This window comes from Tyto alba, unplaced genomic scaffold (assembly GCF_018691265.1).
Source record: "Tyto alba isolate M040663 unplaced genomic scaffold, T.alba_DEE_v4.0 Super-Scaffold_28, whole genome shotgun sequence".
NCBI classification, from domain to species: Eukaryota; Metazoa; Chordata; class Aves; order Strigiformes; family Tytonidae; genus Tyto; species Tyto alba.
In genome coordinates, this window is record NW_024881302.1 from 17,845,259 (window position 1) to 17,857,509 (window position 12,251).

The 12,251-nt window shown below is 53.2% G+C and overlaps 1 protein-coding gene across 1 annotated transcript in view; it reads left to right on the top strand.

Moving 5' to 3' along the window:
* The window catches only part of LOC104368223 (mitochondrial Rho GTPase 2), a 43,666-nt gene that overhangs the window by 15,222 nt on the left and 16,193 nt on the right, over window positions 1–12,251 (top strand). Inside the window, exons 22-38 of the mRNA XM_042798571.1 lie at window positions 447–608; window positions 698–826; window positions 1,327–1,460; window positions 1,557–1,594; window positions 2,058–2,177; window positions 2,603–2,785; window positions 3,638–3,738; window positions 4,675–4,777; window positions 5,227–5,348; window positions 5,737–5,896; window positions 8,387–8,577; window positions 8,848–9,016; window positions 9,363–9,474; window positions 10,047–10,218; window positions 10,558–10,680; window positions 10,868–11,048; window positions 11,514–11,644. Of these exons, the coding sequence (XP_042654505.1) occupies window positions 447–608; window positions 698–826; window positions 1,327–1,460; window positions 1,557–1,594; window positions 2,058–2,177; window positions 2,603–2,785; window positions 3,638–3,738; window positions 4,675–4,777; window positions 5,227–5,348; window positions 5,737–5,896; window positions 8,387–8,577; window positions 8,848–9,016; window positions 9,363–9,474; window positions 10,047–10,218; window positions 10,558–10,680; window positions 10,868–11,048; window positions 11,514–11,644 (2,331 nt within the window). The remainder of the gene's footprint in view (window positions 1–446; window positions 609–697; window positions 827–1,326; window positions 1,461–1,556; window positions 1,595–2,057; window positions 2,178–2,602; window positions 2,786–3,637; window positions 3,739–4,674; window positions 4,778–5,226; window positions 5,349–5,736; window positions 5,897–8,386; window positions 8,578–8,847; window positions 9,017–9,362; window positions 9,475–10,046; window positions 10,219–10,557; window positions 10,681–10,867; window positions 11,049–11,513; window positions 11,645–12,251) is intronic.

Here is a 12,251-nt window from a genome sequence, read left to right on the forward strand (position 1 = left end):
CAGCATGTGCCGCAGGGTGCCACGGGCTGGGGGGGATTCCCATAGGCTGCATCAGGTGAGACAGATCAAAGGCCTTGGGCACCAGCAGTGTTGGAGATGGCCCTTCCCTGCACGGCAGACGCTTGCTCAGGGTGCTTACAACGAGGTTTGCTTCCCATTCTGTGAGGCAGAAACAACAAAGTCTACGTTTCTTCTTCTCCAGCTTCATTCCTCTCTAGAAAAATAGTTTGGAGAAGTCTTGCATAGACTGGCAGCTCCAAGTCCTCTTTGTGAGCTGCTCTCCTGGGCAGTAGGGACATTGCCTGGACTCTGCAGCCCCTCATTAGGTGGGACAGGGAGGGCCTGGGGGGCTCTGTAGCCTCGTCTTAGGAGAGCCACGAGAGCAATCCTGAGGCTTCTGTAGTATTTGCTCCAGGATGCTTGTTCAGTAGCTCCTTGTTTCACAGCTGCTGAGGGTGGACATCAGCGTCCTCAATTTGAACAGCACGGCCCTGGACTCTGCACTGAAGGTCTGCTTTGCTCCTGTGCCTCGAGGCGAGCTCCTGGTATCCACTTCTTCCAATAAAATCCTTGTGCTGGACGCAAAAACGGGACGACTGGTGCGGGAGGTAGGACACTGAAATTCATGCACTGAGGTCTTGCAGTAAGGGTGTGAATTAGCTCAGTTAATGCTTCTGGTGCTGTTTCTTGTCCTCAGGTGTCTCCCGTGCACAAGCTGTCCTGTTCTTCCTTGGTGCTGAGCAAGGATGGCAGGTACCTGCTCACTGCTGGTGACAGAGTTATCAAAGTGTGGGACTACCAGATGCGCTTCGATATCAACTTCCAGGTACTGCCCACAAAGGGAGAGAAGGGGGTTGGTGTTGCGTTTCTGGGAGAGCAGCAAATGCCCTCTGTGTGACTTGGCCCAGTGTCCCCAGTCCCTGTTTGCCCAGCAGTTGAGAAATGCAGCCCTATTCCCACATTGTAATAACGCCTGGCACCGAGCGCAGGCTGGGGCTGCCTGAGCCCCGCACTTAGTGAGACCTGTGTGCTAGGGACAGAGCCACCCGGGGAGGAAAATGGCTCACCCAGGGTTCCAGAGGTATTGAGAGCTACAGTAAGACCTTGGGGCTTTTCAGCTTCTGCTTGCTTCTCCAGATCAGTGTGTTGAAGGTCAGTCTTAGGTTGATCAGCCTTAGGTCTGAGCACCGTAGGGACAGTGCTGGCCTCTTGAGAGGACCCTCCACTGAGGAGCGTAGACACTGGCTATCCAGGGCAGGGAATGCAGTAACCACCATCCTGATAGGACAGGCGTGGTGAGGAAGTCCAAGGCATGCTCTCTCCCAGGTGTACATCGGCCACTCGGAGCCGGTGCGCCAGGTTGCCTTCACCCCAGACCAACAGCACGTCATCAGCGTTGGAGATGCCATCTTCCTCTGGGATTTCCTGGCTCTGCCTGTGGAGGGGTCGCCCCCGGCCAGGTAAGTGCACTGTGCTGGGCAGTGCCTTCCCCTGCTTCCCTTCACCTCCCCTGCCCCATCCCCTCTCGGTGTAACGCCAGTCTCCTTGCTTTCCAGGGCTTGTTCCTCCGAGTCCACTCTGCTGCCAAGAGCAGGTGAGTTTTGCCTCCTGCCTGGCAGGTTGGCAGCTCTTCCACTGCTGCTCTTCAGGGCAGAGGGTAGGGGCTGAGGGTTTTTGATTCCTTCTCTGAGGCAGTGACATAGCAGGGGGCTAACCAGCTAATTAGCTGCAAAGGACAGTCTCCAATTAACTAGCACCTCTCAGTGGGAGCGTGCCAAGGAGGGGATGCTCTGAGCAAAGCCACTCGGTTTTCTGGTAGGTCTTTCAACTTTTGTCTTCTGTCTTTTCCTGCCTCCATCTCTTCTGTCTTCTTTTTCCCTGACCTCATTATTCCTCTCTCTCTCTGACCGTCCCTTTCTTGAAGGACAGAGAAATGGCTTCTCCTGTGCAGCAGGGAGCTGAAGAAATGAGCTCGGAGGTAACACCATCGACCAACCCAGGAGGATGAGAGGATCTAAGGGATGAAGGAAGTTACACAAGCCCTTTTCTTTTCACAGAAGGGAGCTCTGAGAAGCTAAAGGATGCCTCTGAGACACCTCGGCAGATAGTTCCTCTTCCATTGTCATCCTCGCCACCCTGTTTGGATGTCAGCTCTGTCCACCAAGCAGAATGTCAAAGTAAGAGGAACTGCTTGCAGGAAAGGGGAAAATTAATCTTGTTTTAGCAACAATGCCTCACCTAGTTTAGCAGCATCCTTGGAGCCGTCCCTGCCCGTGTTCCCCTTCCTGCAGACTGACAGACCAGTCTGCGCTTTCCTTCCCCTAAGCTGGACAAAGCCAGCCAGAGGTGTTGGGGTTCAGCACTGCTTTATCCTCTGCTCTCCTCCATACACTAAGCTGCTGGCACAGCTTCTCCGAGGGCTGCGGTAAATACCGTGTTGGACATACCCAGCAGGAAATGTCTGCTTTGCCCTCCACCCTAGCAGATGGGCTGTTACACTGAGCAGGAGAATGACACTGCCAGAAATCAAAGGGTCAGTCACACATGAAGCGGTCCCGAAGGACGTGGATGGCTCTGTCCTCTCACTAGTTTTTCTCTTCAGGTATTTTCTCTGAGTCGGATAAAGAGGAGGAAGCAGGTCTGCCAGGCAGCAGCAGGATGGTGGCGAATGGAGACAAAGATGCCTCGGTCCTTGAGGTGGAGTCGGTCAGAAACGAGGAGCTGCTTGTTGTGAGGCCCAAAGTGAGGCAGGGGAGCTCGAGGTCTCCTGGAGAATCAGCAAATGGTAAATCAGTCCTCTTGGACAGAGCTTGGCTCCTCAGGGGCACGATGTGTGCAGGCCTGCGTGGCAGCTTGGTCTATCCCTGAAAAATAAGGAAAGGTCATTATTAATATGGTGCAGATAGACCTGGGCGCGTGCTCTGAGTGGTGAGATGAAGGGCAGCAATGTGTTTCTCAGGGCTCTTCCCTTGGGTGTGACTTACCAAGGGAAGTCAGTATTGAGGGACACTCATGGTGGTCCCCAAGACTCTTTGTTTTTCTGGCTCTTTCCCTGCTGCTGCTTCTAGGCACACCACAAGCCCCGCTTCAGCTTGGCACCAATATCATCTCCAAGTGGCACGTTCTATTAAACTCGGCTGAAATTAAAGCTCCCACTGTCTCTATTAATAGATGCACAGCCTCAAAGCTGCAGCAGTTCGTGGCGAGTTGCCAGCCCCAGGCAGCTGCCAGCCCTCAGCCCCAGGCAGGACTTGTTGGAAAGCTTCAACATAAAACTGTGCCTCCGATGCTCTTGGTACGGACCTCTTTCTAGCTGCGGTTGATGCTTTCGCAGCGATGCCCAGGGCACGCAGCGTGGATGCCCTTAGGCTGTTTCGCAGCGCGGTGTGGCTGAGCAGGACGATGGGGGCAGATGGATGTTCCTCCTTTGCTCCCGGGCAGCTGCTGCCATTCCTAGGGCCAGTCGTGTAGGAGCGCGCGTGAGGCTGCAGTTGGATTTTTTGCCTCGTGTCTGTGTACGCACGCACACGCACAGCCTCTGGACGGGCAGCAAGCCGCAGCCTTGCTGCTGCTGCTGCTCCCCAGCCGTTTCCAGGAGCAGCGTCCCATAGCTACTGTCGTCTTCTCTGTGTGGCAGAACCCAGAAAGGAAACCAGAAGTCCCAAGCCCCGATGCTCCGTCCGCCCAGATTCCTACCGGCATTTCACTCCTCGCTTTAAGGCATCCGTGCTCCCCCAGGTGAGAGTTGTGCCCGGGTCGGTTACCCGGGCAGGTGGCAAACAGGCATTTTGGGGCTTGGGTAGGTGGATTTTCCAAATCGTTTCTATTTTGTTCTGTTTGAAAGCAATTTATGAAATATACCCCCGGGCCTTATGTTCAATTAGAAACTCCTAACGTTAGTTCCCCTTTCTCCTCTCCATGCAGCTCTTTCCAGACTAGTAAAAAGTGAGTTGTGATCAACTCTTTTTCTGTTCAGCAAATCTGCATACATTTTTATTCAAAATAAATGGAAATGGCATGTGCTATTGAAAGTGAAAGACGAGTGAGCAATGAAGTGATTCATCGTGCACCCATATTTGCAAGCAGATGCGTTGGCAGAGCAGGCTGGGGAAGGCAATCCATCGAGCGTAGTGAAGATAGACAAGGCACAGCCCTCGCTCTGTTAACAAACAGAGCAATAATAAAACAGAAACTTACTCAACCGTTTCCTAAGCTCTGCTGCTCGCGGTGCTGGGAGAAAAGCTACATTCAGCTTGCACCCTCAATTCTCTCCTCTGTCCCTCCACCTGGTAGCATTTTTTTCCCCTCACTGTCTTCCTATTGAAACATCTACATCCCTGAGTCAGCAAAACCCATTAAACTCTTTCCCAGCAGGATTAGCAGCTGCTCAGCGGCTGGGCAGTTGCTGCCAGCCTGTTTTGTGCCCCATCTGAAAGCATCTGTGACCGGTTTTGCTGGTGCGGTTTCTCTTTTGTATGTATAAGTGTGCACGTTGGTATTTGTCTGGTGATGTGTTGAACTTGGATCGTGTGAGTATTGGCACGTTGTGTGTGTGAGGACATGTGTGTGCTTGCACGCACTCTTTTTTTTTTTTTTTTTACGCGGGTGTTGAATGTACCTGACTGGGCCATCCTTCTAGAGCTTATTTTGAGCCAGTGTCTATTTTTCTTGCAGAGTTTCTTATCTCCTCCAGCTGGCAGTGAGGTCTTGAAGCTGAAAGCAGTGATCGGCTACAATGGGAACGGCAGAGGGAATATGGTGTGGAACCCAGACACAGGTACAGCAGGAAGGCTCTGGAGGGGTGGGAGGTGTGTGCTGAGCCACATTATAATCTTCTAGCTGTTGGGTTGGAATCTTTGCCTTAACACAGGGGTTCTTTGCGCTGGTAAAATCCAGTAACCCTCATTCTTTGCTATTGGCAAATGTCAGTTGACACAGGCAGACTCAGGCTTCAGTTGTTGAGTGGATAGAGCAGAAGGGAAAGCTCTCACGAAGGCCCTCCAGGCTGGAGTGATGCCCAACAGCTTTGCTTTGCTCACATTAGGGGAAGTGAGATTTAACTCCACTCTCAACCTGATGGGAAGGATGCTGAGAAGCTGCGTGGAAGAGTCATCTTTTATGTATTACTGAAAAAAAGTAATTTTCCTGAATTGCGATGTACATTGTAGTGGGTGTTGTATGCGAAGGCTTTACATGAAAAGATCCCCTCTCCTCCTCCTCTGCTAGGCTTCTTTGCCTACACCTGTGGCTGCGTCATCGTGGTTGAAGACCTGCACTCGGGATCACAGAACCACTGGCTTGGCCACGCAGAGGAGATCTCCACGCTCGCCGTCAGCCACGATGCCCAGGTAGGAGAGGCTTCTGCTGCCCCAGGCTGGGCTTCGTCTGTGTCGCTTTGGGCTAAAGGAACGTCACAGACACAAATGTCCCGCTTCTCCGTTCCTTCTTCTGCCTGCTGCATGGAGACCCGGGGTTACGGAAATCCAATAAATGGTTTTGGAGCTCAGCTATCCATTGTGCTGGCTCAGCAGGACAGTAAAGGCTGCTCCCTTCCTCTGGGTGATGCTAGCATTTGCCATTCCCCCCTGCCGTCAGCTGATGGGTGTTCTCACAGAATTTTCCATTTGCCAACTGCGTCGCTTTAATTTGAGACTAACAGTTGCTAAGACTAACTAACTAATGAAGTGTTCTCTAATTACTTACCAAGGTCTCAGTGTCAACACATTGTTCTGCTAGGTTCTTGCCTCTGCCTCAGGAAAGAGGAATGGAGACTCCCATTGTCAGATCTGCATCTGGAACGTCCAGGATGGGGTTTGCTCAGCAAGTCTCCTCCACCATGAGACGCAAGTACAAGCCATGGCATTCTCTCGGGACGACAGGTTCCTTGTTACCCTAGGTGAGTACGCCCGTAGCACCAGGTGTGGGAGTACACCCTAGAGTAGACAGCTCATGGGAGATGTGTAACACCTGCGAGATACGTGCCAGGCTCGTGGGTACGAAGCTGTTGCTTGGTAGTCTTGGGACAATGGATAATGCAGCGTGTAAAGCTGCAAGTGACCTTGGGTCTGCCTGGCAGTGAGTGCCCGCAGAGGTATTCTTTGCAGCTGAACGTGCTTCCAGGGTGCTGTCAGCAGTGGGTCTGGGGGAAGCACACACCTTGTGCATCTCGGCCGCAGGTGGGAGCACTGGGCTCCCCCCAGCTCCCCTTCAGTTCTTTCTCATTGCCCCAGCTAGCTCGTTTTTCTTGAAGTTACAGCTTCCTTCTCCTGGCTCACTAATGTTTGTTAAGCCTGTGTAAATAGTTTGCAGTTACTATATATAGTGTCCAAAGGGAAAAGCCGTCTTCTGGATTTCTTATTGCTGCTTAGGTGGAACTGCATAGAGGTAGCCAGGCTTCAAACTGTGAGCCTCCTGCCAGGCAGCGATGCCAGCACACGACGGACGCTCAAGCTGTCTGTTTTGTTCAGGCAGGGGACATTTAAAGGACAAATATGCAATTAGTAAGTTCTTGTTTTGCATGAGAGAGGACCTGTGGAGCAGGCAATACACTCTCTCTGGGCTGGTGAGTCTGCCCTTGTCAAAAATCAAGCGTTGCTGGAGAGAAAGAGAGCTTTGTGCTTTCCACAGAGCAGCGTGGGAGAGGAGTCCTCCTCCTCCAGCTCTGGTCTGGGCTGCAGTGCTGAGAGGAGCCGAAAGTCTCCACTGAGCTTGTGGAGCGTGGGAAAGGCAGCAGGAGAGCACTGTCCTCCAGAGCTGTCTGGGAGCTGGGCATGTTGGCCATCAGCAAGGGCAGTGCCTTCTGCTGCCACCCAGATACGGTGGCTTCCATTAAAGGCTGCTCCCATCTCAGCTTTGACCTCAGCAAAGGTGACATCCCTTTCTTATTTCAGGACTGTTGTTAGCCCTGAGTGCACAGCATCACTGGAGGGCTTGTGTGGGGCATACGTGGAGGTATGGAGTAGAAACAGCAGAAAACCTGATCTGCCTGCCGCAAGCCTTACCACGCTGTGGTGGGCTGACCCTGGCTGGATGCCAGGCGCTCACCAAAGCTGCTCTGTCACTCCCCTCCTCAGCTGGACAGGGGAGAGAGAATAAAACAAACGGGTCGTGGGTGGAGGTAAGGACAGGGAGAGATCATTCACCAATTACCGTCACAGGCAAAACAGACTCAACTTGGGAAAAAGTAACTTAATTTATTGCCAATCAAATCAGAGTAGGGTAATGAGAAATAAATCTTTAAACGCCTTCCCCCCCCCCCCCCTCCCTTTCTAGGCTCAGCTTTGCTCCCAGTTTCTCTCCCTCCTCCCCCCCACCAGTGCAGGGGGACGGGGAATGGGGGTTGTGGTCAGTTCATCACCCGTTGCTTCTGCCGCTCCTTCCTCCCCATGAGGAGGACTCCTCACACTCCTCCCCTGCTCCAGCGTGGGGTCCCTCCCACGGCAGACAGTCCCCCACAAACTTCTCCCACATGAGTTCTTCCTGCAGGCTGCAGCTCCTCATGAACTGTTCCAGCATGGGTCCCCCATGGGGTCACAAGTGCTGCCAGCAAACCTGCTCCAGTGTGGGCCCCTCTCTCCACGGGGCCACAGGTCCTGCCAGGAGCCTGCTCCAGCGTGGGCTTCCCACGGGGTCACAGCCTCCTTTGGGCACCCCCCTGCTCCGGCGTGGTGTCCCCCACGGGCTGCAGGTGGAATCTGCTCCCCCGTGGAGCTCCCTGGGTGCAGGGCACAGCCTGCCTCGCCACGGCCTTCACCACAGGCTGCAGGGGCATCTCTGCTTCGGTGCCTGGAGCACCTCCTCCCCCTCCTTCCTCACTGACCTTGGAGTCTGCACATTTGGATCTCTCACATATTCTCACTCCTCTTTCCTGCTGCAATTGCTCTGCCCCAGTTTTTTTTCCCCTTTCTCAAATATGTTATCCACAGAGGCATTATCACTGTCGCTGATGACCTTGGCCAGCAGTGGGTCCATCTTGGAGCTGGCTGGCATTGGCTCCATCAGGCATAGGGGAAGCTTCTAGCAGCTTCCCTCAGAAGCCACCCCTGCAGCCCCCTGGCTACCAAACCCTTGCCACGCAAGCCCAATACACATGCCAGCCATCAGCTGGTCCAAACGCTGGCTGCAGACCCCACTGCAGGGCCAGATTTTCTGCAGCCTCCAGCACGAGGTGTTGGGCCAGTTATATCTGTCCTCGATTCAGATGAGGACCCATCATGTCGTGCAGCTTTTGCTGAGCACGGAAGGAGCCGTGTCCATGCCTGGGATGGTGTTCACAGCAGCTGTCCCCAAACAACTGGACAGGGGAGTGACACAGCTGATGCGTGCGTGCTTGCGAGCATCCCGGGGCTGCAGAATTTCCTCCTACTGTCTTTCATGTTCTACCTAGGGGACTACAGCGATCAAACCATTGCTCTGTGGAATACCTACACTTACAAACTCATGTCGTCGATTTGTATCTCGGAGCCAGTCCATGACATGGCTTTTAGTCCTCTTTCTCACAGAGAACTGGCCTGCGTGGGGAAGGGAGCCATGATGTTTTGGCTGTTGGAGCAGCAGGGAGCTGATGTCAACCTCAAGGTACACCTCGGTTTTACCTTTTAAAATTTCTGTTCAGCATCTCTTGACTTCTTTTCCAAGCCCCTGGTGAATGCAGTGGAGGCTCTGCCCCCACAGGTCTGTGAGACCTGATGATTTCTCTTAGGGAAATGACGTTGGCTGGCCATGAGTGGCTTTCAGTCGTATTTGATGCATTAACTGCATGAGTTGAGGGTAGGAGAAGGGTTACTCTTCCCCTTGTAGGCGAGTACCATATTCTTTCTGATGTTTCTCTTTCATGCACTCCGGCAGGTTCATCGAGCCCCTGCCCCAGACGTGTTAGGGCCGGTGGAGCTGACCTCTCTCTGTTACGGTGCCGACACTCTTCTTTATAGTGGGACCAACTCAGGCCAAATCTGCGTGTGGGACACCGAGACTAATTGCTGCTTCATGACGTGGGAGGCTGATGAGGGCGAGATTGGTGGGTGCAAATGCCCCAGACACCTGTCAGGGCTGTAACAAATTCCATGGGAACTCATTAGGAAAGAAGAGCAACGAGCTTGCAGGCTTCTGATTTCAGCTGTGCTTAGAAAAGTCGGATATAAGATGCGTGGGGTGGCAATGGATCGGGGTTTCCCTGGGTTTCCTCGTCAGAGCTGGAGGGTCCATCTCCAGTCTGTAAAAACGCTGGGTATCGGGCTGTAAAAGACCCCCGCTGCCCTTCCCGAATGAATCAGTGGCCCAGCTGTCAGGAGCACACCTTGGGTGACGGCTGAGAGGGGTGGTGGATATTCACGGGTGCCCTTCGTTCCCCTGTGGCCTCCCAGGTGTGCTGGTGTGTCGGCGCAACAGGCTGGTGAGCGGCAGCAACACCAAACGCATCCGGCTGTGGGCAGTGGCCGCCGTGCAGGAGCTGAGGCTGAAGGGTCCCGACGCCAGGTAGGAGGTCGTGGCCCCAGCTGTGCTCGCCCCCGGCTCGCCGTGCTCTGGAGATGCTCTTCCCCTCATCTGGCAGCTCCCAGGACCTGTCTGAGAGGTGGCTTCTCACAGACAGACACTGGCTCTGCCTGCAACCACACTGCTCCTGTTGCTCCTCATCCTTAGCTTTTCCTCTCCATCCCGTCACTACTGATTCTTTCTGTCTGGATCTTTTGACTGAATTTTTGCCACAGGTAGCTGAACCCTCTTAATACTGGAAATGGGTGGAGTTTATCGTGCCTGAAGTTTGTGTTGGTGATTTGTAGGAACTCTTTTAAGAGAATTAGTGAAAATACTTTGCCTTTGTTTCTTCCCTCGCACTGTTGCATCCCTTACTGTCTTTCTTTCTTTCCTAAAATAGATGGTTGCACTGTATATGCAACAGTAATCACTGTTCAATGCACAAGAGCCCCTCATTGAACCATTTAGCTGCAAATATGTGAGCAGGCTCATTTGAAGATTGCATTTAAAGGAGGCAGAGTGGCTGTTCCAACAGCTTGAGCCAGTCCTTCTTGCATCCTCCTGTCCTCCAGGTCTAGCTCAGTCCTGCTAGAACATGAGATCACCCTCGATGGGACGATAGTCAGTGCAGCCTTTGACGACTCCCTCGAAATGGGAATTGTGGGCACCACGGCAGGAACGCTGTGGTACATCAACTGGATGGAGAGCACAAGTATCCGCCTAATCAGTGGCCACAAGAACAAGGTTAGAGGGGTGTGAAGAATGACTAGTTTGAATTTTGCTGTGGCTTTGGGGTGTCTTTATGGTACAGAAAAAAGATTTCAAATGGTAGAAGGTATGCCTACATTGCATAGTGCCCAGTCCTAGCTTTGGGATTAGGTTTACTCATTTCCATCACAAGCCTAGTTGTAAGCCTAAGATTAAGGACAAAACCAAAGCACGCCACCTTCTTTTATATCCGGGGCTTCTCATCTGGTGTCTCCCATGAGAGGGGTCCTGTGGGATGAGAGGGCAGAGGAGCTGATGTCCTCCAGCCGGTGGCATTTGTAGGGCCCCTGTTCCCCAGCTCCATTCTTGCTGCAGGTGACCGAAGTGTGCTTCAGCCCTGATGAGACACACTGTGCGACGTGCGGGGAAGACGGCAGCGTGAGGATTTGGTCTCTGGGCAGCATGGAGCTGGTGGTACAGTTCCAGGTGCTCAACCAGGTAATTGTTTGTGGTACGTCAATCTCTTCCTCTTGGTAGAGGGCTTGGGATTGCAAGGGACTGCTGTGTCTTCATGGAATAGGCTAAAGCTGGAGAAATACTTGCAGGTGGAGCTTTTAGTGCGCTTGATTGCACAATCCTGCTGACTTCGCTGTGTCATGGGGTGTCTGCCCTGGTTGCTTTGCAGAGCTGCCAGTGCCTGGCCTGGGAGCCTCATCCCATCGTCACGTGGGCAGCTGAGAGCCAGCATGTGGTGACAGGGTACAGCGATGGCACCATCCGTGTGTTCAGCATCTCCAGGACAGAGATGGAGCTGAAAATGCACCCCCATGCCGTTGCAGTGACAGCAATCACCTACTCCACCGACGGTGAGGCTGCCTGGTAGAACAGTGGGGAGACCTTGCCTCAGGGAGCACCCCGAGGTTGAGCCTGGGTTACCCTGACCTCCAGCTGCTCTACATACTGGTGACCTGCCCAAAAACCTGGAGCCAGGGAGAGCCAGAGAACTTGTCTCAATGAGCTGTGGTAGCTCTGCCAGCTGAGCATGTGTAAATGGGACACAGGAGGTATATTGGCAATGGTATAACAAAGGGGTTTGGGTACAAGAAGCGTTCCTTTGTGTCCTCCTGCTTGCAATCTGCAGTGGCATTTCTTCAGTGTGGTGTTTTAGTGGATGTCTCTGACATCTCCTTTTACCCAGCCCTTGATTCAGATGTTCCCAGCCTTTCACAGTGTTTTGGGACACCAGTATCCCACTATCTTGGACCTTCATCCTGTGGGCTTTTTCTTCTCCTACAAGAAGTGTCCCATTCTTTTCTCTCCTCTGTCCACAGGAGAAATGATCATATCGGGGGGCAAGGATGGGCTCGTGGTTGTCAGCAGCCCTCACACCGGAATGACCATCCACGTCCTCTCTGACCACAGAGGCTCCCCCATCACTGTTCTCCAGTGCACCAGGAAGGAGGTGAGACCTCAGCCTCTGCCCTGGTGCTGTGCGGGAGCAAGTCCCCCACGTGTCACTGCACAGCTGTGGGGAGCAGCAGCAGCATGGCTGGGTGGGTCAGTGAGTTTGCTTTATTGTCCCTCGCCTTTCCTCTTTGGGCCCCCATCCCCTCCAGTAGCTTCTGTTCAGTTTTTCCAGGGATGTCTTTGGTGGGGTAAAGCCACGAGCATTGCAGGTGCAACCCTGAGCAAGGCTGTACCTGAGGGCAGGGGGACCTTTGGTGACTGTTGGAGACACACAACACGCAGATGTGACATTTGCCTGCACTGCAGGCTCTCAGAGAGCAACAGCCCTTGAAAGCAGCCCGTGCTGTGAGCTTTTAGCCACAAGAAAGGGCTCAGTGTGCTTTCTCCCAAGTCGTTCCTTGGCAGCCTGGCCTGCTGTGTGTAGCTGGCTCTTTGTACAGTTTCTCTGTGGAGCTAGGAAGACTTGGTTGGGCAGCAGGGTGACAGTTTTAGCACCTCCTTTGTCCTTCTCTTCATAGAGAGTCTTTTTCCTTTGCACAGTGGAAATGAGAATAATTTTGCCTAAGTTCTCAGGCTTCAGAATCATCCATGCTGCAAGGTTG